The following is a 23650-nucleotide window of genomic DNA, read 5'->3' on the forward strand; positions in this document are numbered from 1 at the left end:
TGGGTTTTTGTTCTGCTCTGATTTTTATTATTCAACGGTTTGATACTCAGCTCTGCTTTCAGTCAAACTGTCCATGTCTTTGATTGGTCATATGCATTAAGTCCCGCCCCTTTTATGTGCAGACTGATGTTGATGAAAACCTGAGTTCACGTAACAAGTTGATCACTAGCGTCATGTGACCACTAACCCTGACTGGATAAAGACCCGGGATATGTTGAACTCACTTTGTATAACAGGCCTGTTAATTCATGTGTTCACTGATGTGTGCCCGTGTGTGTTTAGACCCCCCCCCCCCCCCCCCCCCATGTGAAGACGCAGCAGCAGATGATTCAGTACAATATAGACTTTATTAGTTCACTAGAGTTGATTATGAAGTAAAAAGCAGAACAGCTTTAAATGATTCACAATTCAATGAACACCAAGTTTGCAGGTTCATGTCAACACAGGAATTTCTCCCTACATCCGCCACACCTCTTCAAAATAAGAGCCCTGTGAGGCTGGAAACATTTCACCGTCAACTCAAAGGTTCAAGTTCAATTTAGACTTCCTCTCCTCTGGTTGATGGCGTGAGATCGGGCTGGGGACTGAAAGCGATCCAGAGGCGACGGTGCTGAACTACAGTGCCCCCCCCGAACAAGAGAACTGTCCGAGGAGTGACGGGCGAGGAATAAAAAAAAGAAAAAGGAAAAAAAAAGATCATGGTCATTTGTGGCGTAAACAAAGTTCAGAGTCCGGTTCGGTCCAGGAGTCCGACAGACGACAGAGACCCAAATCACCAGAACTGCGTGGGGAATGTTTCATATCATTTTATTGTTTTTTTCCAACTTTTTTTTTTTTTTTTTTAATCATAACAATGGAAAAATATAACCTCATACAAACGTCTTCAATTCTCTGAATTTTTAAACAAGCAGAAACGTGAGTGAATCTTTCCCAAACAAGTGCAGCTGGAAATAAAAACCGAAACGCTTCGCACCTTTCATTTTCCATTTGGCACTCGCTCCTTGACCATTCCTCGTGAGGTTTGGACTTTTATTTTGAAGTGATTTAGTGCTGCTGTTGTCGGGAGCGTGGACGCGGCAGACACAAGTTTTGTCTGCGTCACTTCTCCTTCGCTGTGTCAGTGCTCGGAAGAAGAAAAAAGAAGAGCAACAAAAAAGTTTTCCTCTTAGTCCGCTCCAAGTCTCATATTTTCTTGTCGGGTTTTTATCCGTTTCCCCTCCTCACCCCCCACCTGCCCCGATGTTGGGGGCTGGCCACGGCAGGTTGGTGACATCATCGTGACGTCGAAGGAGAGCCCAGCTACAGCGAGAGAGGTGGATTGTGGGGGTGGGGGTGGGGGGGGGGGCTTGAAGGTAAGTTTGTTTTAAAGGGAGAGGAGGGGGAGTCAGAGTCCAGTCCACAGGCTTTCCAGAGGAGGGGGGGGGGGGGGGGGGGGGTCGTCGCCTGCTGGACTTTAGGGTTGTGTGACGTCATCATCTCTCGCTCGTTCTCTCAAACGTGTCTCTCTCTCTCTCACACACTCACTCACTCGTCTTCGACCGACGAACAGAAGCTAAAGTTTTTCCTCATCGTTCACGCATGTCGATCTCTCACAGCGCCCCCTGTCTTCTCCAACAAGCATCTGAAACACATCAACAAATGTTCTGTTGGTCACATGAGTTAGGGACCAAATACAGAGGGACAACATAAGGGCTCTGGTTTGCCCCCTGGTGGCTGGATGCAGTATAGGCCTTGTTAGTAGATGGGTTAGTGTGTGTGTGTGTCTGACCAGGCCTGGCTCTTGAGCTTGCGGAGTTCCTTCGTGGCCCAGGTGGCGAGCGTCTTGGTCTTGGAGGTTTTGGAGCGTCGACCCTCCGTCAGCAGGTCGTTGATGAGCGGACGAACCTCCACCAGCTTCATCACGTCTTTACCGAACGCCGTGCACAGGTCGCTGAGGACACACAACATACACACATCAACAAACAGCTGAAGCTTTTAATGTGACACAAGTGAACAGAAATCACATGTCTTCAACAACTTGAAATACTGTTTCAGTCTCAGCAAGAGTTCTGTTCCAGATTCAACAAAACCAGGATCCAGACTCAGGTTTTAATCAGGATCTGGATCAACTGCGAGGTCAAACAACACGCACACACGGGGTAGAATAGAAACAGGTTGTGTGTCGGTCTCAGACGTTGTAGTGACATCACAGTGTCAGAGTGGTGCATAGTTTACACACACACACACGCACACAAACAGACAGACAGACAGACCAAGACACACACAACTCCTCACCCGATGAGCCCGGCAGCGTTGGCCACCACGCCGTCAGAGTGGTCCTCGTCCTCTGCTATGTGATGGATGAAGGAGAGAATGAACTCGACTCGTGGCTGGATGAGCATCACGTCAGCTGAGCAAGGGAGGAGAGAGATGTCCATCAGGCAAATTCACTCATTGTGTGTGTGTGTGTGTTTGTTGGGTCACGCAAAACCAGAAAGCTTGGGTGATATCGGCCACAGCCTGAAGCTCTCTGGGTGAAAGAGACCCGAGTTTCTGTACGACGTCATAAAATCCCCCTGATCGACTGGAGTCAGGAGGAGGAACTGACGTCGCCCACTGGTCGTGGTCATGTGATCAGAGTGGGTTTAGGCGTCTTACGGTGGACGTTCTCCTGGTCGCCCTTCAGACCCTGGATGATGCCGGTATACGCCTCCAGACAACCCTCCCTCAGCTCGTTCAGGTAGTCCACCATGTCGTAGTCCGTCTGACACACAAATATATGAAAATTAAAAGATGATCATTTTTTCATATTTCATTATACGTTTCATTCCACTGTGAAACATATGTATTTCTGTGTAAACATTAACCATCTGAAAACAGCCCCCCCGCCCCCAACAGGACCCTGGTACTGTACAGGATCCAGTTTAAATCTAAACTAAAAACCACAATATTAAGAACATTCATTCTTTTTGCAGCAGAAAGTCGAAGCTGAGGTTTTCTGCCTCTGACGCCATCATCTTTCATCACGTGCAGTGAAAAAGATATTTATACACTGGCTCCAGAGTGAAGAGCAATATTCATAACTCAATACCAAGACAATTTTCATTCATTTTCATTTTTGGTTCAGATGGTAAAAAACACAAGTGTATTCAGTGTCTTGGTGGGAAAGGTCTTTCCACAGTTTGTAGCACACGCTTCTTTGCTTCCTGTGGGACTCTAAACTAAAAACAATTATTATTTTTATCATTTAGTTCAAGACAAACTTGACTGATGGTTTCTAGACGTAGTGAAAATGTCCTGAATTGGGATCAGTCAGTCTGAACTGTGTGTACCTTGTCGACCTGAGCCTGTGACGCCTGCTGCAGCGTGTCCAACACGATGTCCAGGTACTTCTTAAACTCTCCTCCAATGGCCAGAGCGATGTCGCCGAACGCAGACAGGATCTGAGGCTTCACTGAGCGGTGGACGTTCTCGTTCTAAAGGAGGAGGAGGAGGAAAGACGAGGGTCAGTGGACGCAAGGATCGAACCGAGGAAGAGCAAGTATGGAGGTCTCAGATATATGTGGTTACATATCACGACTTCAGCGTGGATATGATTCATCATCACTGAGCAACGACAGAGGGAGAGGGGGAGGGGAGAGGGAGGCAGTTATTCCTCACCCCCAGGTTCTCCAGCAGCAGCTGCATCATCTCGTCACAGTACGGCAGGATGTTTGACATCAGAGCTCTGCACAGGTCACACACCAGGCCCACCGCCGCCAGACACACCTGAGACATCAATCCATCATCAACCAGTCACACCAGAGACTAAAGATTCATGTTCCAGTGGCATGAAGCCAAGAGAAGATCAGATAATCCTTGAAGACAACTGGACAGAATACTTTTAATTTGAAACTGCCACAGATGACTTCCTCTAACTGGTGTGAGGGTGGCGAGTCGTCAGGTGACCGACCTGATACTCTGCGAAGTTCTTCAGTCCGATGGCGAGAAACGGTTTGAAGGCCTCCATGTACTTCTGGAAGTCTCCGCCCAGAACTGAAACCAACACCACATATTTAATGAAGCACAGCGCCACCATGTGGCGGCTCCATGGTCCCAGCTGACGTGCACATACCTTCCACCAGTGTGGACACGGCCATCAGAGCGTCCTCCTGAACGCCCCCAGAGCCGGCGGTGCTCTGGAACATGCGGAGCAGTGAACCCATGACCACGTCTGAGATCTGCAGAGCGTCCTGATGCTGAACTTTACGCAGAACGTTCTACAGGAGGAAACACTTCCTGTTACATCCACTCACACATGGGCTTCGTACAGTCAAGGCAGGTGCTTCCAGTGTGTAACTGGGCTCTCACCTGTAGAGTGGCACACAGCAGCGACTGCAGGTCGTTGAACTGGATTCTGTCGGAGGTGCTCTGGATGTGAGACTGGAAAAGATCAAAAAGTTGATTTTACACGTTCTGCGCATGTGGTCATGACGAAGCTTCAGGCACGGCCCCCTGCCGTCTCACCTCCATCTGCAGGACCTGCTGCAGCCGCTCCATGATGACCAGGGTGGTCTTCTGCACCGCCGGGTAACAGTCCTTAGCGCTGTTCTTCACGATCTCCATGAGAGCCTCGTAGGCGGCGGAGCGCAGGTTGTTCTGGTGACCGTCAGGCCTGAACAGGAAGCACAAGGGAGGTAAGACACACTGTCACCAGAGCAACCGCCTGTCGCTCTACGTTTCCCAGGAGCCAACCTGTCTGTGGTTTCCAGGAGTTTCTGGACAATGAGCTCAAAGGACGTGGACAGACAGTAGGTGCTGGGCTCCTCCTGGTCCTCGGCTGCATCTGTGGCTTCATAGGCGGCTTCAGCCAGAGAGGAGAAGGCCTGCGGAGCAGAACACGCCAAGGTCACACAGCTGCATGTGATGTCACACACGGCAAATATGATTAACATGTGTGTCATCAGTCATGTAAAATCTATCTCAAAATTAAGTTCCGATAAATTTAGGGTTAACTGCCCCGCCCTACTCAGAGATCAATGAGGTTAAACTTAGACTTGTATAAAGCTTTAGATTCAGGTCAAACATCTAACCCGGGCCCCCCCGGTTTGATCCCACTTCTCACCCAGCAGACATTGGACGCCACCCGGGGCTCCGCCTCCAGGCCCTCGATCAGACACCGCAGCAGGGGGGAGAGGTACAAATCGTTGATGGCAGCTTCAGGCAGCAGCTCACAGATCCGTCCCACGGTCCACGCCGTGGTGTCCCTCACCACCACGCTGGGGTCCTTCATCAGCTCGATCAGAGTGGGCATCGCCTGGTGTGTGTGTGTGGAGGAAGAAAACCTCTCGATTAACACTTTCACATTCACACACAGTGAAACAATGAGCTGAACCAGGTGACCTGGTCACTCAGACACTGACCTGTATAACGAGCGGTTTGAGCTGGTTGAGTTCAGGTCCTTCCAGGATGGATCCAAAGGCCATGACAGAGGCATCGCGGTAGCGCCAGTCGGGGTTTTTGATGTGTTCTTTGATGAAGGGCAGAACGTGTGGAACCACGTCGTCCTCACAGCAGGTGGCCAGCAGCATCAGACACACACCTGCCGCCTTACACGGGTTCCAGTCATCATCGTCGTCATTCTCATCCTGGAAAACAGTCAAACCTGTTGAAGAACTTTCCCACAGGAGCTAACCACGTCTGGTACCGAGGTCACGTCATCAGGTGCCTACCTGTTTGGTGAGGGTCTGAGTGAGGATGGGGACCAGGTACTGCAGGGCCCCTTTAGCATAGAATTTACTGGTGTGCTCAGGTGGGCGCCCCTGCTCCGAGGCCTGCCATTGGACGAGAACAAACGGAAGTCAGAGAGGTTCCAATTATCAGAGATTGAAGAACTAAAGAAATGATGGCTGCTCACACTGACCTCCGACGCCTCGATGGCCAGGTCCATCTCCTCGTCGCAGACGTTGGACCAGAACTCAATGCCCTGTAACGCCACCTCATCGATGTCACTCTTCATCGCCTCAATGGTGATCTGAGGGGGGGGAAGAGGAAACACAACAAAAATGATAGTTGTAAAACAATTCTCATTTCCTGTTGCCAGTAGGTGGCGTTCATTTAAAATCACTCCAGAATACGTACATTTTCACCACATACTAATTTTCCGCAAATTTTGGTACGAATTCGAGAAAGTTAAAGCCTCAAAAAGCCAATCGGCCATTCGCCTGAAGAAAAAATGTAATAACAATCCTTATGATTCGTGTGTTCTTACCGCGAACAGGGCGGGGCCCATGTACGTCTCCATGTACTGATAATACAGAGACATGATCTTCACCAGGTTCTGTAAGGCCGCCACACGCACCTGAAAGAAAACGCACTCGTCAGAAGTGTTGGTGTGTGGATTTGTGTCGACACAAACTCTGTCCTCACGTGACTCACTCTGGTGTCTGGACACTGCGTCGCTTCACACACCACCTGCATGATGAAGTGTCTCTCGGTCTGAAAACACATGTATAAATAAAGATTAGTTCAAACTGTGGATTTATTACAGTCAAATTTTTCCTAATATTATCAATATTTTAACTATGATGTGCCCCATACATAGGTCCTGCAGGTTAAAATAAAGAGCATTTTATTGTGAAAAGCCAAGTACCTCCTTGTCAAAATTTGCTCTGGTGAACTCCAGAGAGTTGAGCAGAGCGTTGGTCGCTGCCAGTTTGACGTTGTTGCTCGGCTCCTCCTTCCTCATGCCCTGGATGATGGCTGTCAGGATCTGGTTGGCGTTTTCCTGCAGCTGCTCTGGGTCCTGAAGGCAGCACAGTGAGTGTCAAGTATGTCAAGTTTGTGTGTGCGTGTCTATTTATTGCGTGTGTGATCACTCACAATGTCCTGACAGATGTATCCAATGGCCTCCAGCGTTGACTCCTTCATGTGTTCGGTGCTCGACGGGTCAGTGACGTTGGCGACCAGCTGTGGGATGAGCTCGGGCCAGTGGTTAACTGGAATCTCAGCGCAGGCGATCCCGGCGACGCACTGCGACGCCGAGCTCGGTCGATACGTCTCCGTGCCCAGAGTCTGTAAAACCTGAGGGACACGATGGGACCAATGAGGAACGGACGTTGGTTGCATCGAGCTGTGCTGGAAAGTGACGGGATCCTTACATAGTTCTTGATCTCACGACGAGCATTGGCGTCGATGGCCAGCCATCTCTGCTGGTACCGCGTCTTAACATCTGGGTCTTTGGAGGTCAGCGAGTTCTTCACCTGTAGACCGGAAGCGACTCGGGCCACCTGGGTGTTCCCAGGGTTCGCTAACACCTTCGACAACTCCACCAGGAATGTGGTCTGAGGGCAGAGCAGGTGCTTAGTTTGCTTCCAGAATATCACAAACATTTACTTTGATCTATTATTAACTAATGAACTGGTAAACGTCTCACCACGACTCCTCCATTGAACTCATCACTGTGGTTCTTACCTGACCCAGAACTCGACCACTACTTTCACGTGAAAGGATTCTGAACTGTGCAGCCTAGTTTGAGAGCGATTCAGTGTGAAGCACGTGTTGAAACCCTGACCCGCCAGTGGTGAGGGCGTCCTTTATATTTGTATATTCAAGTTAAGTCAAATTCAAAACATTCAATTTCAATATTTCAATTTTTGCCTTAGCAGTGAATCACTTTGTTATCATCGATCGTCATGTTGTGCCCTAAGAAAAAGGTTTCGGTTCGAAAACACCCGACCCTCACAGATGACCGAGGTCAGAGGTCAAAACTGAGAGACACTTTCTGTTCTGACGCTGTCAGTCAAACATCAGCTGATCCTGTCCCTTTCACAGTAAAACTACTGATCAATAACCAGATCATTTAACCGGAAGCATGACGTCAGAGTGAAGCTGCCTCCACACCAACAGAAGGAGGGGAGGGAAAGGGGGGGTGCAGCCGAGCCCCACGCTGTAGCTGTGGGTCAGTTAGCTTCCTCATCCACACTGACCGGCGCCATCCCACTGTAAACACACCGGTCCCCCCGTTAGAGCCCCACTCACCAGGTTCTCCACCGCCGCCTGCTCCAGAAACTTCTGAGCCGCTTCCAGTTCAATCCGATCTGCGAGAGGGAGAGAGGAGAGGGGGGTTCAGGGGGTGCTAGCACCTTAGCTGACAGCTATGGTTGGCACGCAGGCTACAGAGAGCCATGAGCCGTTGACCGGCCGGTCTAACGGCAACACACGAGATGTAAAGCTCGGGTCCTGCTGATGAGAGACGGCCACTTCATCGGAGACATCACCGGAAACTTCCCCGGCTCCGCCCGCAGCCACACGCCGAGCCGCCAACGTGCGCGTTAGCGCCGTCAGGGAGCAGGCGGTCTCCTAGCATGTTAGCATGCTAACACAAACAGGCGACAGAAATAAAGTTAGTAGGACTAAATCAATCCCGGATCAAACCCCGTTAAGTTAACATGAAGCCGGGGGAGCGGGTGGACGCGGCGGCTCTACGGAAACGTGGCCCGGGACAGGAGTGTGAGACGGGGGCGACAGTCTCAATGGTACGAGCTAACGGCTAACGAGCTAGCGGAGCAGCTACTTCAGGCATGGGCAGGGTCGTTACCGTTAACGGCTACACCCAGCCAGCAGGTCCGGGTCCCCTGGGGAAACCCACGGTGCTGTGACAACGCGTTTACCGATCAGTTGAGCGGAGAAGCGGCTGAACTTCTCCGTCACACTGCGGTTTGAAGTTCGGACAGAATGCTAAGTCAGCAGCGGTGCTTGAGGCCGTCGCGTTAGCACGGCTAGCACCCCTAGCTAACAACCCGGTAGCGAGGTATTTCCCTTCATCAAACTTTTTCCAGTACCGAGAAGCCTCCTGAAAACCAGCCGCCCGGGTCTCGAACCCCGGGGCTCGAGACCCGGGGTTCGAGGCCTGGGGTTCGGGCGGGTCTCACCTGGAGAGACGGTTTTCTCGAGGATCGTGATGAGCTCCATTCCGACCCCGGCGCGCTCTCTTCTCTCGGACGGTGTCGGTTGCCGCGCAGCGCTCCCAGCGGGACAGTGCGGGTAGTGATGTGTCCTTTCGCGTCGAGGCTCCGCAGCGTGTGTCGCGTGATCCAGGAAGAAGTTCGTGAAGCGCGTATCGAGGCTTGTTGATGACGTATGTGGTGACGATCAAAGCCTCGAGAGCCGGCCTATGATCTCATTTTGTGGACTTTGGACTTTATTGCGCCTTTGTTTGCAAATAAAAGAAGCCGCCTGAAACTCAGCACTGTAGAAAGGTTATTTTTTTTTAATAAAAATGAACATAATGTTGTCCCTATTTTACGTGTTACATGTTGTCGGTAGTGACACACGCACAGTCACATCACAACCCTCTGCCCGATTTGTTTCCACTTTCCCGTTTGACCCAAGACACACACCATATTATTAAGTTCATCATGTATGTATTGCGTCACAAACATCATTCAATTCAAAGCGTCACACATCAAAGCCACGGTGTCATTATCACTCTGCCTCTGACTGGATATAGAGCTCTGCCTGACATTGATTGTCCACTTGATGGCGCAGTGGAGCACATGAAGCTTCGGCCCTTGAGTGCACCAGGTGGATGGACGCGTCACTGCGTCATGAAGCTTCGTGTCGCCATCACTAGGTGCGTGTTCCTCGGTGCGGGGTGCAGGCTGCGGGATTCAGGCTGCGGGGCCCAGGCTGCGGGCCAGAGGCGTAGGTTTCCCGGTGTTTGTCTCTCGGGCTGCAAGGGCCCCGCGCTTCTCTCCCGCGGAGGGATATCACGCACAGTGACGGCACCGTGTTGCCTTCAGGGACCAATGGAATTGTAACACTCCGCAGCGGAAAGAACTCTTGCTCGAGTACATCTCTGTACTTTTACTTTGTAGGACGTGATACTTGTACTCAATTGCATCTCAGAGATGCAGTGCGTTCGTTTTTACTAGAAGAATCATAAACACAGTAAACTATAATCCAGTGGTTCCCACAAGGTGCTGTATTCTGCATAAATGTGAATATAATATGAAAAAACAAAGGAAAACACGTATTCATATATGTTTATAACTGTAATAAAGTCAAGACGAATTAAATCAATATATGAAACATGAATCAGTATACAGAAACTATTGTATAAATCTTTTTGTTTCCTTTGACTAAAATCTTTATTTGATGCTGCTTCATCTTAAATTTTTCTTTCTTCACATAAAACTGTTACATTCATGATGTCTTTTATGTTAATAAATCAAATGTATAACCAAATTAAACTTTTATTTTTTGTGTTTTTTAACCAAACTAGAACTGATTTGTAAAAGTGGAGGATTTACCAGGAACACCTGAATCTGACTCTTCTCTGGCGCGCTCCCTGACGCACACGTCCACGAGTTCAGTTTGATTAAAACGTTTTTGTAAACTAATTGACATTTTATGTAACTGTACCTGTTAAATAAATACATGTAACTTCAAATAATTTAACTTTCATATAACTACAGTAACTAATATTACAACAGTAACAATAATGCAACTACATATAACAAGTACATGTAACTAGGATAACTACAAGAACTGTTACAAATACAATACATGTAATTACAGATACTGTTACTCTTATAACTACAGGTTATGTGACTATTGTAAATACTGTAACTGATGTAAATAACAGCTACATGAGGCTGGTTGTTCTTTTGTTCTTTATAACAAAGGACTTCTTGTAATAGATTACTTGGCTGGGTGAGGTGTATTGATTGGTGTGAGCAGCTGTGACATCAGGAAACCAGTTTAAAAACAAACCATTGCTTCTTTATTGGTCGGTGGTTTTACAGTAGTCTCTCGTACGTAGCTGCCTTGAGTTTCTCTTTTTGTCTCTTTTTACTTTTTGTTCAACTTCTTCATTTTTTCATCAACAACAGAAGAATCGAGACAAAGAAGAAAAAGGAACAAAACAAAGTAACAAACGTTAATATGCCCATTTTCACAACAAAAAATACATTTGGCAAAACGTGATGATGATCCAGTGCATCTTTAAAACACCCACTCACTTTTTACTAAGATATGTCAGACATCTGATTGGATAAGAGCTTTCAGGAGTCAGAGATTATTGTCCAATCCGATTTGATCTCACTTGTTGCTAGGTCAAACGTGAAGCATCATCGGAGGGACAGAGCGAAACATTACAGTAAAAAAATAAATCACAACAGAATACAAAAATAAAAACTGACCAATTTGCAGGTTTACACTGTGACAAGTGGATCTGGTGAGTTTATGGCACAACATGGCGCCGACACGGCGTGGTGGATATTTGAAATGTCACCAACGAGGTGTCGATTCATGGACTACGTCCCACGTCAACACCGACCTGCTGCTTCTTTACCATGTTCGACCTCAGGGCGACATGGAACCGCCCCAGGCCCTGTGCTCCCCCCATGTGAAAGTCCCCCATCCCCGAATCAGACGACAGATTGTGGGAGTCTCTTATCTATGGAGGTTAATTTGCAGATGACCACCAGGGGTCCCTGTGTTCCGTGATCTTTGATGACGATTATAAAATGAACAATAACTACTGACAGTGTGAAGCTTTTACTTTAAACAGAGCAGAATAAACTAAATCAACTGACAACAGCATCCCAAAAAGTTTTTGGAATAAACACATTAACAGTTCATCAATTATCAAAGTGGTCATCGATTCAATTTCACTTTGTTTACAAAACAATTTATCAACCGATAGTCTCAGGCTGGTAACAATCCAATCTGTGTTGTTTGCACATTAGCTTGTTAGCCAGAACTGCTAATATGCTAGCAACACAAGTCTCAAAATAGCTTCCATTTTCCAACTTGTTCACTCAATATAATTCATCTTAATGTTTGTTGAGTTTCGGTCTGATGACAGAGCAGCGGAGGTGGTGCAACAAGAGGCTAACGTAGCCTCAGCTAACTATTACGTTGGCCAGCAGAGGGAGACTATTGTTTAGTTGGTGACTGTAGCCCATGACGCCGTCACATTTAAACCATGACTCAGTCTCCATGGCGTCACAAACATCCGGGCGTCTATGACACATCTGAATTCCTGTTTCTCCCCCTTTTCTTACTTTAAAGCATCACAACAATAATTGGATTTTTTTTTACCTGGCAGAATTGACCTTCCACAGATAAATACAACCTGAAGAATGCAGCGAAACAGGAAGTGATGTCATCAAGTTGAAAACAGACGGTGAAAAATTATTTACGAGTGACGACCGTGAAACAAAGTTCAGACTCAGCTATGGAAGCTGACGTGGCACGGAAATAAATAAAACCTGACATGAAGAAAAAAGAAAAACTCCTGAGAAAAAACAATCAATCACCAAATCAATGATGAAGAATCTGATCGGGGGAAACAGAGCCGATGTAAACAAAGAACAAACATGAACAATTGAGGCGAATGTTGAAGACGTAGAGGCTCAGATTCACACACACACACACACACACACACACACACACACACACACACACACACACACACACACACACACACACACACACACACACACACACACACACACACACACACACACACACACACACACACACACACACACACACACACACACACACACACACACACACACACACACACACACACACACACACAGACAGAGAGAGAGAGAGAGAGAGAGAGAGAAAGACCTTGAACCAAACATCACCTGCCCCCCCCCAGCCAGCCAGCCAGCTGTTTAAAGGAACTGGCACAGCACAGAGAAAAAGTTTTTCACAAGTGCAGAATAAGGTCAGATCAGGTGACCAGACGGGGGCGCTAACCTTCCTCAAAGTGAAACAAGAGCATTCAGGCTACGTCCACACCGAGTCTCAGCTACGCATCAGCAACAATCTCTGACGCACCACAGACCTGAAAACACACGTCACGTAAACAGGAAGTAGATGTCTCCTCAGCAGGTGTTTGCTTAGTAACAGAAACTCCTCTGAAGGAGGAACAGTGAAGGTGACGAGTCAGAGAAGGGACGACGAGGTGGAACTGCTACTGACAGGAAGTGCTACTGACAGGAACTGCTACTGACAGGAAGTGCTACTGACACTTCGTGTTCACTGCTAGTAGTCAAGTCAGGTGACTGATGAGAACCAATCAGGAAGAGAACGTCTGCATCATCGTTTACCAAAGTCTCAGTTTCAGACTGAAACAAAACAGAGTTAAAAATATAATTTGTCAGTGTGGGCGGAGCTTGGAAGAGTATGCTTTACCTTGTGTAAGCTGACTATGGGATGCAGGTGAGGAGGGTCCCATCGAAATAAAGCACAGTCCCTTCTTATGATTTGAACTCGTACTGCAGAGACACACACACGCATACACACGACATCCACACACACCCACACTGCAGCTCAGCCTCTGATTGGATGGTGGACGTGATGAGGTACATTGATGAATAAATGTGTTTGACTCGGCGACGTGTCACATCCGACAGGTTTGATACTTTTGTTCTATAAACTTGTCTAAACTTTCGTATGTACATCATTTCTGAAGCTGCAGGAAACACTGAAGTAACAACATCCACCACAGGCATACAGGCGCCCCCTGGTGGCAGCATCTCAACCACGCCCTCCCCAGTGAGCGTCCAGTCAGGGACCATTGCTACGTGCCATGTCTCTCATTCGATTGGTTATTTTTCTCTCGAATCAAAATGGGATTGATGCCATTTAAACTCGTTGGCCAGTTCCAACTGAACTCGGGGAGTCAGGTTATCGCCTCCGAGACGCAGCTCGGAGAGAACCACTCGCCTGTCAGCATGAGGCTTGGTGACATCACGTGATAGCGACATGATTGACAGGAACCTGAGGTGCGACACATCAGGATCGTCTAAATGTGATTCGTCCGCTCATGTAACTGCACCAGATCTGAAGATAGCCTAGCTTAGCACAAACACTGGAAGCGGAGGGAAACTGTTAGCTGCAACTTTTCTATAAGTTGATATGGTCCCCAACCTACAACTCTCACTTCCTGTGGGGGTGTGTCCGAGGGGGGGGGGCATCAGTGTGACGATTGGTGGCAGTGTGGACGGAAGGAAGGATAGATGGAGGAGTGTGTTGGGTTCAAAGGTTAAAGGTCATTTACAGTAAACTACAGATATTTACACACAGCCAGAATTATACAGAGAACAAATATGTACATGCTCAGAGTTTCTATTGTTTTACTATGACCCACAATGTCATCGCAAAAATATATCCTCCTCCTCTTGCTCCTCCTCTGTCTGTAGTGTAAGGAGGTGGGGGGGTTGGGCGGTCAGGTGGCGTGGACTTTAACTGTTCTTCATCAGCGTTCTGTCTTCAGGAGGGCAGGAGGACAAGGAAGCGACTGTGGCAGAGGAAGAGGAGGAGGAGTTGTGGGAGGGGAAGGAGAGCAACTGTCCAGTCTCAGACGAGAGGAGCGAGCAGGAGCGAAGGTCGACCGTCTGCAGCGACGAGCAGCGACGCAACAACGACACGCACTGCTCTGTCACTTTAACACAACCTGAAACACACACACAAACACACACAATTAACCACAGTCCACTGGAAACATTTTAATTAAATATAAATGTAAATTGTTAAATACTTAGACAAACTGTAAAATAGTGTAAATATAGTAACTGTAGAATAAATGAAATAACTACTCAGTAATTAAGTATCGATAACATTGAAGCTTCAGTGATTTGAAGGTCGGAGCAGATGAGTGTGGTTTGAATCACCTGCCAGGTTGATGTGGGTGAGGCTCTCTCTCAGGGGGGAGATGGGGGAGGTGAGGGTGAGAACCGTCTGGTCTGTGATGTTCCCACACTGACTCAGGTCTAACCTGACCAGGTGAGGAACGTAACGCACCAGCAGACGAGACGACGCGTCCGTCAGATCCAAACCGGCCAATCGCAGCTCCGTCACATTCTGGAAGCGTCCTGCTCTGGTCTCCCCGTGAGCTGATCGACCAATCAGAGTGCAAAGTGTAAGACCGATGGATTTGATCATTTTAGGTGATACCAGCAGAAGTAAAAGAACATGCTCTTCATTAACACATTAAACCTTTTCAAAATGAGTTGAATTTAAAGATTTCATTCGAAATATAGAATTATATGAAATATCTTAAATAAAGGTTAAATTCTCTCATTTATAAGCATTTAATTAGATATTAAAACTATACAAAAACGTCTTTCACTTCAGTGAAAATATGCGTCATCAATGGTTCATGTGTGACTTCCTGTCATGTGACGGCATGTGCGTCTCACCTGTCCTGGTGTCAGGTGGGGGGGCAAGCAGCTCTCTCAGGTGCGAGTCCTTCAGGTCCTCCACTCTGCTCAGATCCAGCAGCCTCAGACAGGGACACACGGCCTGACACAACGCCGACACCACCGGCCACGCACAACCACTAACGTTCAGCTCCAACAGACCTGCACACACATGAGATGCACGCACACACCGGTTAGACTGAGAGAGGAAGGGGGGGCGCACACTCCCTCACGCCCAAACCCACGCCCACACACGTCACCTTGCAGGCGGTTGATGAGCCACATCAGCTGTTTCTTGGAGATGTTGGTATATCCCAGGTTGAGGGAGACGGGCTGGCGGCGGATGATACCACTCAGCATAGGGGGGGTGATGGAGCGCTGACGGCTCAGGTCGATCTGAGTCCACAACCTCTTGTCGCAGCACCTGATGGACGCAGAGACACAACCACACGTCAGTCTGACAGCAAGTGTTTAACGTGGAGATGCTGACGATGTCACCGACCTTTATCAGTCACCACATCAAACTGTGATTCATGTGATTTAACCAGTTTAATATGTTGCGCTTTTATTGTGAAAGACATCCTGAAAAACCATGTGGTTGTTTCCCACACTGACACCTTATAAAACTCATCACTGTTGCTATGGTTACTTCAGCTGGAGTTTTCAGCCTGTGAATCAGAGACTGGTTTGAACTGGTCTCTGAGTCAGAGACTGGTTTGAATTGGTCTCTGGATCAGAGACTGGTTTGAACTGGTCTCTGGATCAGAGACTGGTTTGAACTGGTGTCGTTTTAGTTAGAAAACTCTGATTTTGTGTTTCAGTCTGAACAGAAACTGAGACTTTTGAAAACGATGACGCCCACGTTCTCTTCCTGATTGGTTCTCATCAGTCACATGTCTTGACTAGCAGCGGTGAACACTTCCTGTCGCTAACACTTCCTGTCAGTAACACGTCCTTTCAGTGACACTTCCTGTCGCTAACATATCTTGTCAGTAACACCTCCAGTCAGTTACACTTCCTGTCGCTACAACTTCCTGTCAGTTACACCTCCTGTCAGTAACACGTCCTTTCAGTAGCACGTCCTGTCAGTGACACTTCCTGTCAGCAGCGCTTCCTGTAAGCAGTGCTTCTTGTCAGTGACGCTTCCTGTCAGTGACACTTCCTGTCAGCAGCACTTCCTGTCAGCAGCACTTCCTGTCAGTAACACTTCCTGTCAGTAGCACTTCCTGTCAGTAGCACTTCCTGTCAGTAGCACTTCCTGTAAGTAACACTTCCTGTAAGTGACACTTCCTGTCAGTGACACTTCCTGTCAGTGACACTTCCTGTCAGTGACACTTCCTGTCAGTGACACTTCCTGTCAGTAACACTTCCTGTCAGCAGCACTTCCTGTCAGCAGCACTTCCTGTCAGTAGCACTTCCTGTCAGTGACACTTCCTGTCAGTAACACTTCCTGTCAGTAGCACTTCCTGTCAGTAGCACTTCCTGTAAGTAACACTTCCTGTAAGTAACACTTCCTGTCAGTAACACTTCCTGTCAGTGACACTTCCTGTCAGTGACACTTCCTGTCAGTGACACTTCCTGTCAGTAACACTTCCTGTCAGCAGCACTTCCTGTCAGTAGCACTTCCTGTCATTGACTCTTTACGGTCAATGTTCCTCTGTTACTAACCAGGTGCAGAGGAAACATCTACTTCCTGTTAACGTCACATGGCCAGTGGACGTGACCAGTCATGTGACATGATTTCAGGTGTAGCAGTGTGGGAGGAGCCTCAGTGTGTCAGGTGGGTGTGGACTCACCAGCGGCTCCAGGTGCGACACACCCTCATGCAGACGCAGAGCTCCCTGTGGCTCAGGGAGGTGAAGACTCGGAGCCAGACGTCCCGGGTCACGATGTGCGATGCTCCGCCGTCCAGAGGCAAACAGCTGGGCTCTGGGCAGGTGGGGGGGGGGCGCACCAGGTGTCTCTCCATCTGAACAGGTCGGGGGGGCGAGGGCACGGCCGGGGGGCTGCGCTTCATCATCTGAGAGCGAGGGGCGAGACGTGATGGCTGGGAGCAGGGGGACGCAGCCATTGTTGACATCATCAAGCCGCCTCCCCCGGGGCCCGCCCCCCCTCCCCCATTGGCCGAGGAGGAAATGTTGTTTCTGGACATCGGGTTCTTGCTGTTGCTACGGATCTTGTTGCCACGACTCCCACTTCCCTTGGTGCCACCCCCTCCCCCCCCCCCATGTCTATGATTGGTCAAAATCCCGCTGGCGTTCTCCTTCTCACCTCCCTCCCTCACCCCTCCCGTCCCACCTCTTGTCCGTCCGTTGCGCGCCTCCTGCCCATTGGTCCGCTGCCTCCCCGTGAACCCGTCATGCTGCGAGGATGGAGGCATCTGATTGGATGAGAGGGGTGAGGGTGGGGGGAGGGAGGAGGAGTTTTTCCTGGTCCTTTCTGATGTGGGCGTGTCCTCGTCCTCTCCATCCAGCTGCCCTCCTTTCCGTCCTCTTGGAGGTAACCCCCCATCTCCTCCCCCTCTCCGCCGTGTCTTGTCTCCCCCTCCCCCCCCCACCTCCACCTCCTCCTCCTCCTCCTCACCCCTCCCTCCCTCCCCCTCCGACTCCTCACTGGCACTGAAGCCCAGCTCGGCCAGACGTCTCTCCCTCTCCCTCTCTCTCTCCCGCTCGCTACGACTCCTCTCCCTCTCCACCCGGCCCCCACTGCTGTTACCGTAGACAATCGGAGGAGGGGGGGCAGGGGAGGACGACGATGGCGAGGAGCCTCCCCCTTGCTCCTCCCTCAGGGAATCGTCAGAGTCGGACTCGGAGTCCGACTCAGAACTGGAAGAGGAGGAAGAGGAGGACTCGGGCCGACGCTCCAGCAGACACATCCTCTTAAAACGTTCAAGTTTCTCTCTGTGGTGCGAGCGCTGGTCCGCACTCGAAACCCCCCCTGCCCCCCCCCCACCACCAGGTTGAGAAGACGAAGAGGAAGAGGAGGAGCCCTGAAATCCACCAGCTGATGATGTGGGACCATTAGACTCCACCACTTCCTGTTTGGGTTTCTGAAAAGAAAAGATTCCGATCAGGATGTGGACACAGCAGGTGTTCATCACAGTCTCTCTCGGTCTCATCTCAATAACACGTGGTGTTCGACCGGCGACCTGAGAAAAGGTTTAACTGAAGATACCGTGGACATGAACTTGAGTCCGTCACGTCACACAGAAACATGTGATCGAAGCCTTCGTACCTTTTTCAGCCGTTTCTCATGGGCAGCTTTCATCTGGACGGAAACAGACAGAAGGTCAGAGGTCACCACCCTTCACAATAAAAGTCCTCTGTGTCTCCTACAGCTGGAGGACTTTTTCTGTGAAGCTCCACTACTTTGGATTATTATCTATGTGCTCATTATCAAAATAAAATAATCATTGATTTCTCAAATGTAATTATGAAATTAGTTAAAGATATTTTACACTTTGACCAAAGACGTTATCATGAATAAAAAGAAAAAATATATAGAACTTGAGTTACCTTCTTCTTGGCTCCGCTGTCCTGAGGCAGCTCCTTCTCCTTCTTCCTCTTGTGGCCCCCCTCCGCTGTCCTCCCCCCCTCCTCCAGGGAGGGAGGGGCTTTCTTTTTAGGGGGCGGCTCATCTGTGAGTTTCCAACGGCCCACCTCCCCGTTATCCAGTCGCCGCTTCCCTGAGCCATCGGCCTGGTCCTGGAGACAGACACAGGTCAGTCCATGCTGCACTGATGCCGTTAAAAAGTTTCCTGGTCCCTGATTGATTGATGGTTCATTTAAGCCTCGGAAAACTCATTGAGGAATAAGACCCTCATTTACAATGGTGCCGAGGGTACAATGAAGACTTAATACATTGAGAAAACAAATAAATAAATAAGAATGAAATAAATATAAGTATATACCCTGAGTCCTAGTCCCTCAGTTCTGAACCCTTTTCACCAAGGTGAATCTAATCCAGGTCTGGTTTGAAGTTGGTTCAACTTGCAAACCTTTACTAAGAGCAAGAGTGTTTTTCCATGAAAAGGATCTACGTCTTTACATCACATGTGCAGTTTTTTAATTCTCAGCCACACTAGACTTCAAGCACAACATAACCAATGGAGGATGACTGTATTTCTTCTCAAGTATGGCTCTCCCGGGTTTATAACATTTGTACAGGTTTAGTCTTTTAAACTGGTTCTCATAATGTTTTGGTCTTATTGGTCTTGTTGGTCACGATAAACCCTCCCCCAGCCCCTTGTGCAAGCAGTTCTCTCTTTAGAGAAGTGTACCAGAGTTATTTCTGGCCATGAGACATTTCTTTGGCCATCGCAACACAAAGAACCAGTTCGAGATCAGTCACTGTATTGCATTGCCGTGGGTAAGGGGTCCCCGAGTCCGGGACCCAGAGTACTGGTACCCCAGTACAGCATCCTGGTCTGACCCACCTTACTGGTCTTGCCCTCCTTGTGGCATTTGGGACACTCCCAGCAGTTTGGAATCTCGTCGTTAATGATACCTTCGGCTTTCCCCATCTGAGGAGGAGACACAGCGTCAGTCTGAGAGTCGTAGAGAAACGATCGAAGATCCTGATTATTGATCCAACCTGATCACCAACCTTCAGGCAGCTTGGGTGGATAATTTCATTACAGATGGTGCACTCCATCAGAGAGAGGCTGAACTTCTCCTCCTCCGAGTCCACAGTGTCCTCCTTCCCTGCCTCGCCACATGCAAAGCACACCGCCGTGTGAGGCAGCACGGGCTGTAGGGGGAGAGACAGGTACAGACCGGAATTACAAGGACAGAGAGAGAGAGAGAGAGAGAGAGAGAGAGAGAGAGAGACAGAGACAGGTGGATCAGTACCGGCCGTACAAAGAGAGACTTTGGTTTTGTGTGAAGAAGTTTGTCAGCTGGACTTTAAAACACTGTAAACTATGATTGTTCTTCAGGTTAAAGAGCTCCAGACTAACTTCTGGTGCTCCTCACTGAACATGTGAGAGACACCAGCACAAAATGTAGACGCACCACTTACAGCGGCATGCAACACTTTCATATTTTTACCATTTCCCAACTGTTTTACAGATACATGTTTTGGTAATAAATAGACAATTTAAATTGCATCTAAAAATATGCGGCTCTATTTCAAAGTCAAAAGGTGAAGTAGGGCTTTAGAAGGTGCTTTAAGTGCTAACAAAAACTCTTCAGTGGTTTTTAAAACATTAAAATCAAACAAACAAACTGATAAATGTAAACCTATATGTGGTCGGCTCATTATCGTCATTACAGCACAACCCCAACAAAACAAGTTAACAAGGAACTTCCTCTTTCAAGCCTCTCCTTGCCTTTAGAGCAGGGGTGGGGGACTGGTGAACAGTCTTCAAGATTGTTAGATCATTAACACAAAAAAAACACACAAACTACCAACATCTTGCTCACGCCAGTGTGCATCATCTGAAGCCATTTTCAGAAATGACCTCTGGCTAGAATCCAGAGAATTGGCTACTGTGGGGTTAGGGTTAGGGTTCGAGTGTAAAGTTATAAATTTGCGACTGAATGATTGCAGCCTGGAGCCCTGAGTTATTAATATTCTGAGATGAAACAATGACCCATAAATCACCTAACAACAGAAATGATATGAACATCTGTGTGCGTGTGTGTGTTTGTTAAAGCATCTCTCTGAAAAACCACTGCGATGGATCAAAGCCAACTCAAGACTCCATCCAGAGATGGTTGCCATGGAAACCCAGCATCGCTGCCTGCTGGGATGCAGCTGTGGGTCGATGCTGTTTGAAGAATCGACAGGAACAAACGAAAGGTGCAAATCTGTGTGTGTATGTGTGTGTGTGTGTGTGTGTGTGCTGGACTCACAGCCGTGCACTGTCTCAGGAGGCAGGACTGCTTCATCCGACCAGGCCCTCCGAACTTCTTCATGTCCTTACAGAAGTGACACTCTCCACACTCGGTCCTCATGCACGCCTGGCAGCGCCGGCACCGCGTCCGCCTGCGCCTCGCCCCCCCGCCGGCCCCCCCGCCCAGTGCCTTACTGCCCGACATCCCCGAACAAGTCAGCTGCAAACACAATCAGAGAGGGAAACTGGTCACCATGTGATCACAGAGCATCGCCATATCATTGTTTTCATTATTGATCATCAATTAATCAATGAATCTGTAACATAAGAACACATGAGTCAGTGACTCTATGATGAACAGTCACCTGATCATCATGAGCACTTTGTGAATGAGCCTCAACTTCTCTCAGAGAGAATGAGTTAGAACACATCCCATTATTACGAGTGGAGCCTGGGACCCGATACCTGCACATCAGGGGGTTCCCAGACACCTGGCGCATACTTCAGACTGAAGGACCCTCCACTCAGCTTATGACCTATGATCTCCAATGTTTCATAATGAACCAAATTATTTTCACTTTTCTCAGTTTTACACTCTCTGGTTTGTTTACAAACTCAACACTGATCACACAAATTAAATCAATTTGTTTTGAAACGAATCGGGTCCAGTCTACAACCGGGACACGGTCAAATCTCACAGCCCGTCCACTCTGCACCGGCCAATCAGCTGCTCCCTCACTGCGAGGGACAGCTGTCACTCAACAACATCACCACTGTTTCCTGTCCCGGCTCCTAAACGGTGGAACCAGCTCCGCATGGACATCAGGACAGGAAGTCTCCTCATCGTCCTCCAGACCGAAGACTCAGCTCGGCTAAGAAGATGATGTCTAATAACCATCGTCTAGATGCTTGTACATGTTGCACTTTGTAGGTTGGCTTTGGAAGCTTGATCCTTGCTGTTGTGGGATTGTTCCTTCAGTTGATGCACTTATTGTAAGTTGCTTTGAATAAAAGCATCAGCTACATGAAAAGTAATGTCGTGTTAAATGAACACATGAAGCAGCTTGATTCAGTTTAGAACTAGTTTGCCGAGCGGCCTCGCGGACCCTCAAGAGCTCCAGTTAGCGGTCAGTAACGGACATTCTTTTTCATTACCGATTAATCTACCAGGTTCCTTTTCAGATTAATCACCTTGAAAATGTCTGAGAAACAGAACTAGTTTAGTTATAATTTAAGAGTCAGAGTCTGAAGAACATGAACAAGTCACAGTAAAACATCAACAAGATGTAGAAGCAGCAGATCCTGGATCACAACCCGACTTTAAGAGACAGAACCCAGAACTGATCACGATATGCTCGGAGCTTATTAATCAGTTGATGAGGCTGATTCATAATAATAAACATAATGAGCTGTTAGCTGTGTTAGCAGTGGTAATAACAATACGATGTTTACAAATAAAATACTGATCCATATACATTTTTGTGTTTACTAGTGATTGATCAGCAATCGACAGGATCAATATTCCACAGCGAGACGTTCAGGTGCCTTCACCTCTGTCACGTGACCACTTCCTTTCACACGTTTTACATCTTTGCCTTTAAAAAGGAGCAAATCGATTAATGGATGATCGGTGCAGCTGCTGATCGGTTTCACCGACAACTCACTGATCAATGAAGCGACTCCTCGTTTCAAGCATTTTGAAGCTTCAGCAGTTGTTCACGTTTAAAGTTTAACTCTCAGACCTGAAGACAATAATGAAGATGCGCATCTAGCACCACTTGGAACTGCTAGCGGCTAATAGCTAACGGCTAGCAGCTAACGTGTCAGTGTGAAGCTCTATTTAGTGAAGTGATCGAGAACCGGAGCGGGAGGACGTTTCTACACGCCGTCAATGCCCCCACCCCGCAGGTGCCCGGGTACGCGGGTATCTGGGGGCAGGTCTAGCGTTAAGGGTGCTAGCGTGTTAGCAGGCTAGCTGTCCGCTCCCCCTCCCCGCAGTACGCTTCCTCTTTCATTATCTCCCATTCCAGAAACACCCGGCCGGGCAGGTGGGGCTCAGGGAACCCCGCCTGCCCTCTGGTTCCCCGGGTGCAGGTGCTCACCTCCTCGGATCAGGTCGCATGCTCCTCGGTCGTTCATTAGAAATAATATAAGCCAACAGCTAGCCAACGTTAGCTTCGGTGCAGCGCAGCTAGCCGTCCGCTTCCTTGTTCCTTTCTCCGCCAGGCTGCTGTTAGCTGCGGCTGCTTCACACGCGTCCCATCGTGGTAGCCTCTGGAGCCCCGGTTAGCTCCCACGCTAAGCTAGCAGCCCCGCTGCAGGTTTAATGTATCGATGATCGAACTGATCGATAATATCGATACGTGCAGGGCGCAGTGAGTCGTGCCCATTCACATCTCTCTCTCTCTCTCTCTCTCTCTCTCTCTCTCTCGCTCGCTCGCTCGCTCTCTCTCTCAGCACGTTACAACGTGTTCCTCTCCGCTTATTCCCGGGGGGGGGGGGGGGGGGGGTTCAAAACACAGAGCAATAACCTTCCGCCAGAGCTAGACCCGCACATCATATGCATCACATGTGCGGGACGAGCAGTGCATATCTATTGTTCTCCTAGTCTATTGTGCCACTGTGTGTG

The 23650-nt window shown here is 48.6% G+C and overlaps 2 protein-coding genes and 1 non-coding gene across 3 annotated transcripts; all 3 read right to left on the reverse strand.

The window, feature by feature from the left end:
• Window positions 1–328: 328 nt before the first annotated feature.
• On the reverse strand, window positions 329–9074 carry kpnb1 (karyopherin (importin) beta 1). Its single transcript, XM_062408876.1, has 22 exons — window positions 8892–9074; window positions 7999–8057; window positions 7119–7301; window positions 6841–7041; window positions 6611–6763; window positions 6397–6456; window positions 6230–6319; window positions 5882–5992; window positions 5691–5792; window positions 5382–5606; window positions 5084–5275; window positions 4714–4844; window positions 4486–4633; window positions 4330–4401; window positions 4094–4238; window positions 3932–4014; window positions 3640–3747; window positions 3312–3455; window positions 2638–2743; window positions 2275–2389; window positions 1769–1930; window positions 329–1621 (listed from the first exon to the last, which is right to left on the reverse strand). Coding segments are annotated over exons 1-22 (2631 nt in total). The 5' UTR covers window positions 8932–9074; the 3' UTR covers window positions 329–1620.
• LOC133971658 (small nucleolar RNA SNORA79) lies at window positions 2450–2591 on the reverse strand. Its single transcript, XR_009924408.1, has one exon. It is a non-coding gene; the product is annotated as a small nucleolar RNA SNORA79 (small nucleolar RNA).
• Window positions 9075–10721: 1647 nt separating the features above from the next.
• On the reverse strand, window positions 10722–23446 carry zgc:158376 (uncharacterized protein LOC100101643 homolog). Its single transcript, XM_062408877.1, has 11 exons — window positions 23124–23446; window positions 21041–21241; window positions 19791–19934; window positions 19621–19707; window positions 18701–18889; window positions 18420–18452; window positions 16982–18234; window positions 15446–15609; window positions 15186–15347; window positions 14658–14879; window positions 10722–14440 (listed from the first exon to the last, which is right to left on the reverse strand). Exons 2-11 carry the CDS (start codon window positions 21224–21226, stop codon window positions 14229–14231), a joined length of 2652 nt encoding a protein of 883 aa, XP_062264861.1. The 5' UTR covers window positions 21227–21241; window positions 23124–23446; the 3' UTR covers window positions 10722–14228.
• Window positions 23447–23650: the final 204 nt, after the last annotated feature.

This window comes from Platichthys flesus, chromosome 16, assembly GCF_949316205.1.
Source record: "Platichthys flesus chromosome 16, fPlaFle2.1, whole genome shotgun sequence".
NCBI lineage: Eukaryota > Metazoa > Chordata > Actinopteri > Pleuronectiformes > Pleuronectidae > Platichthys > Platichthys flesus.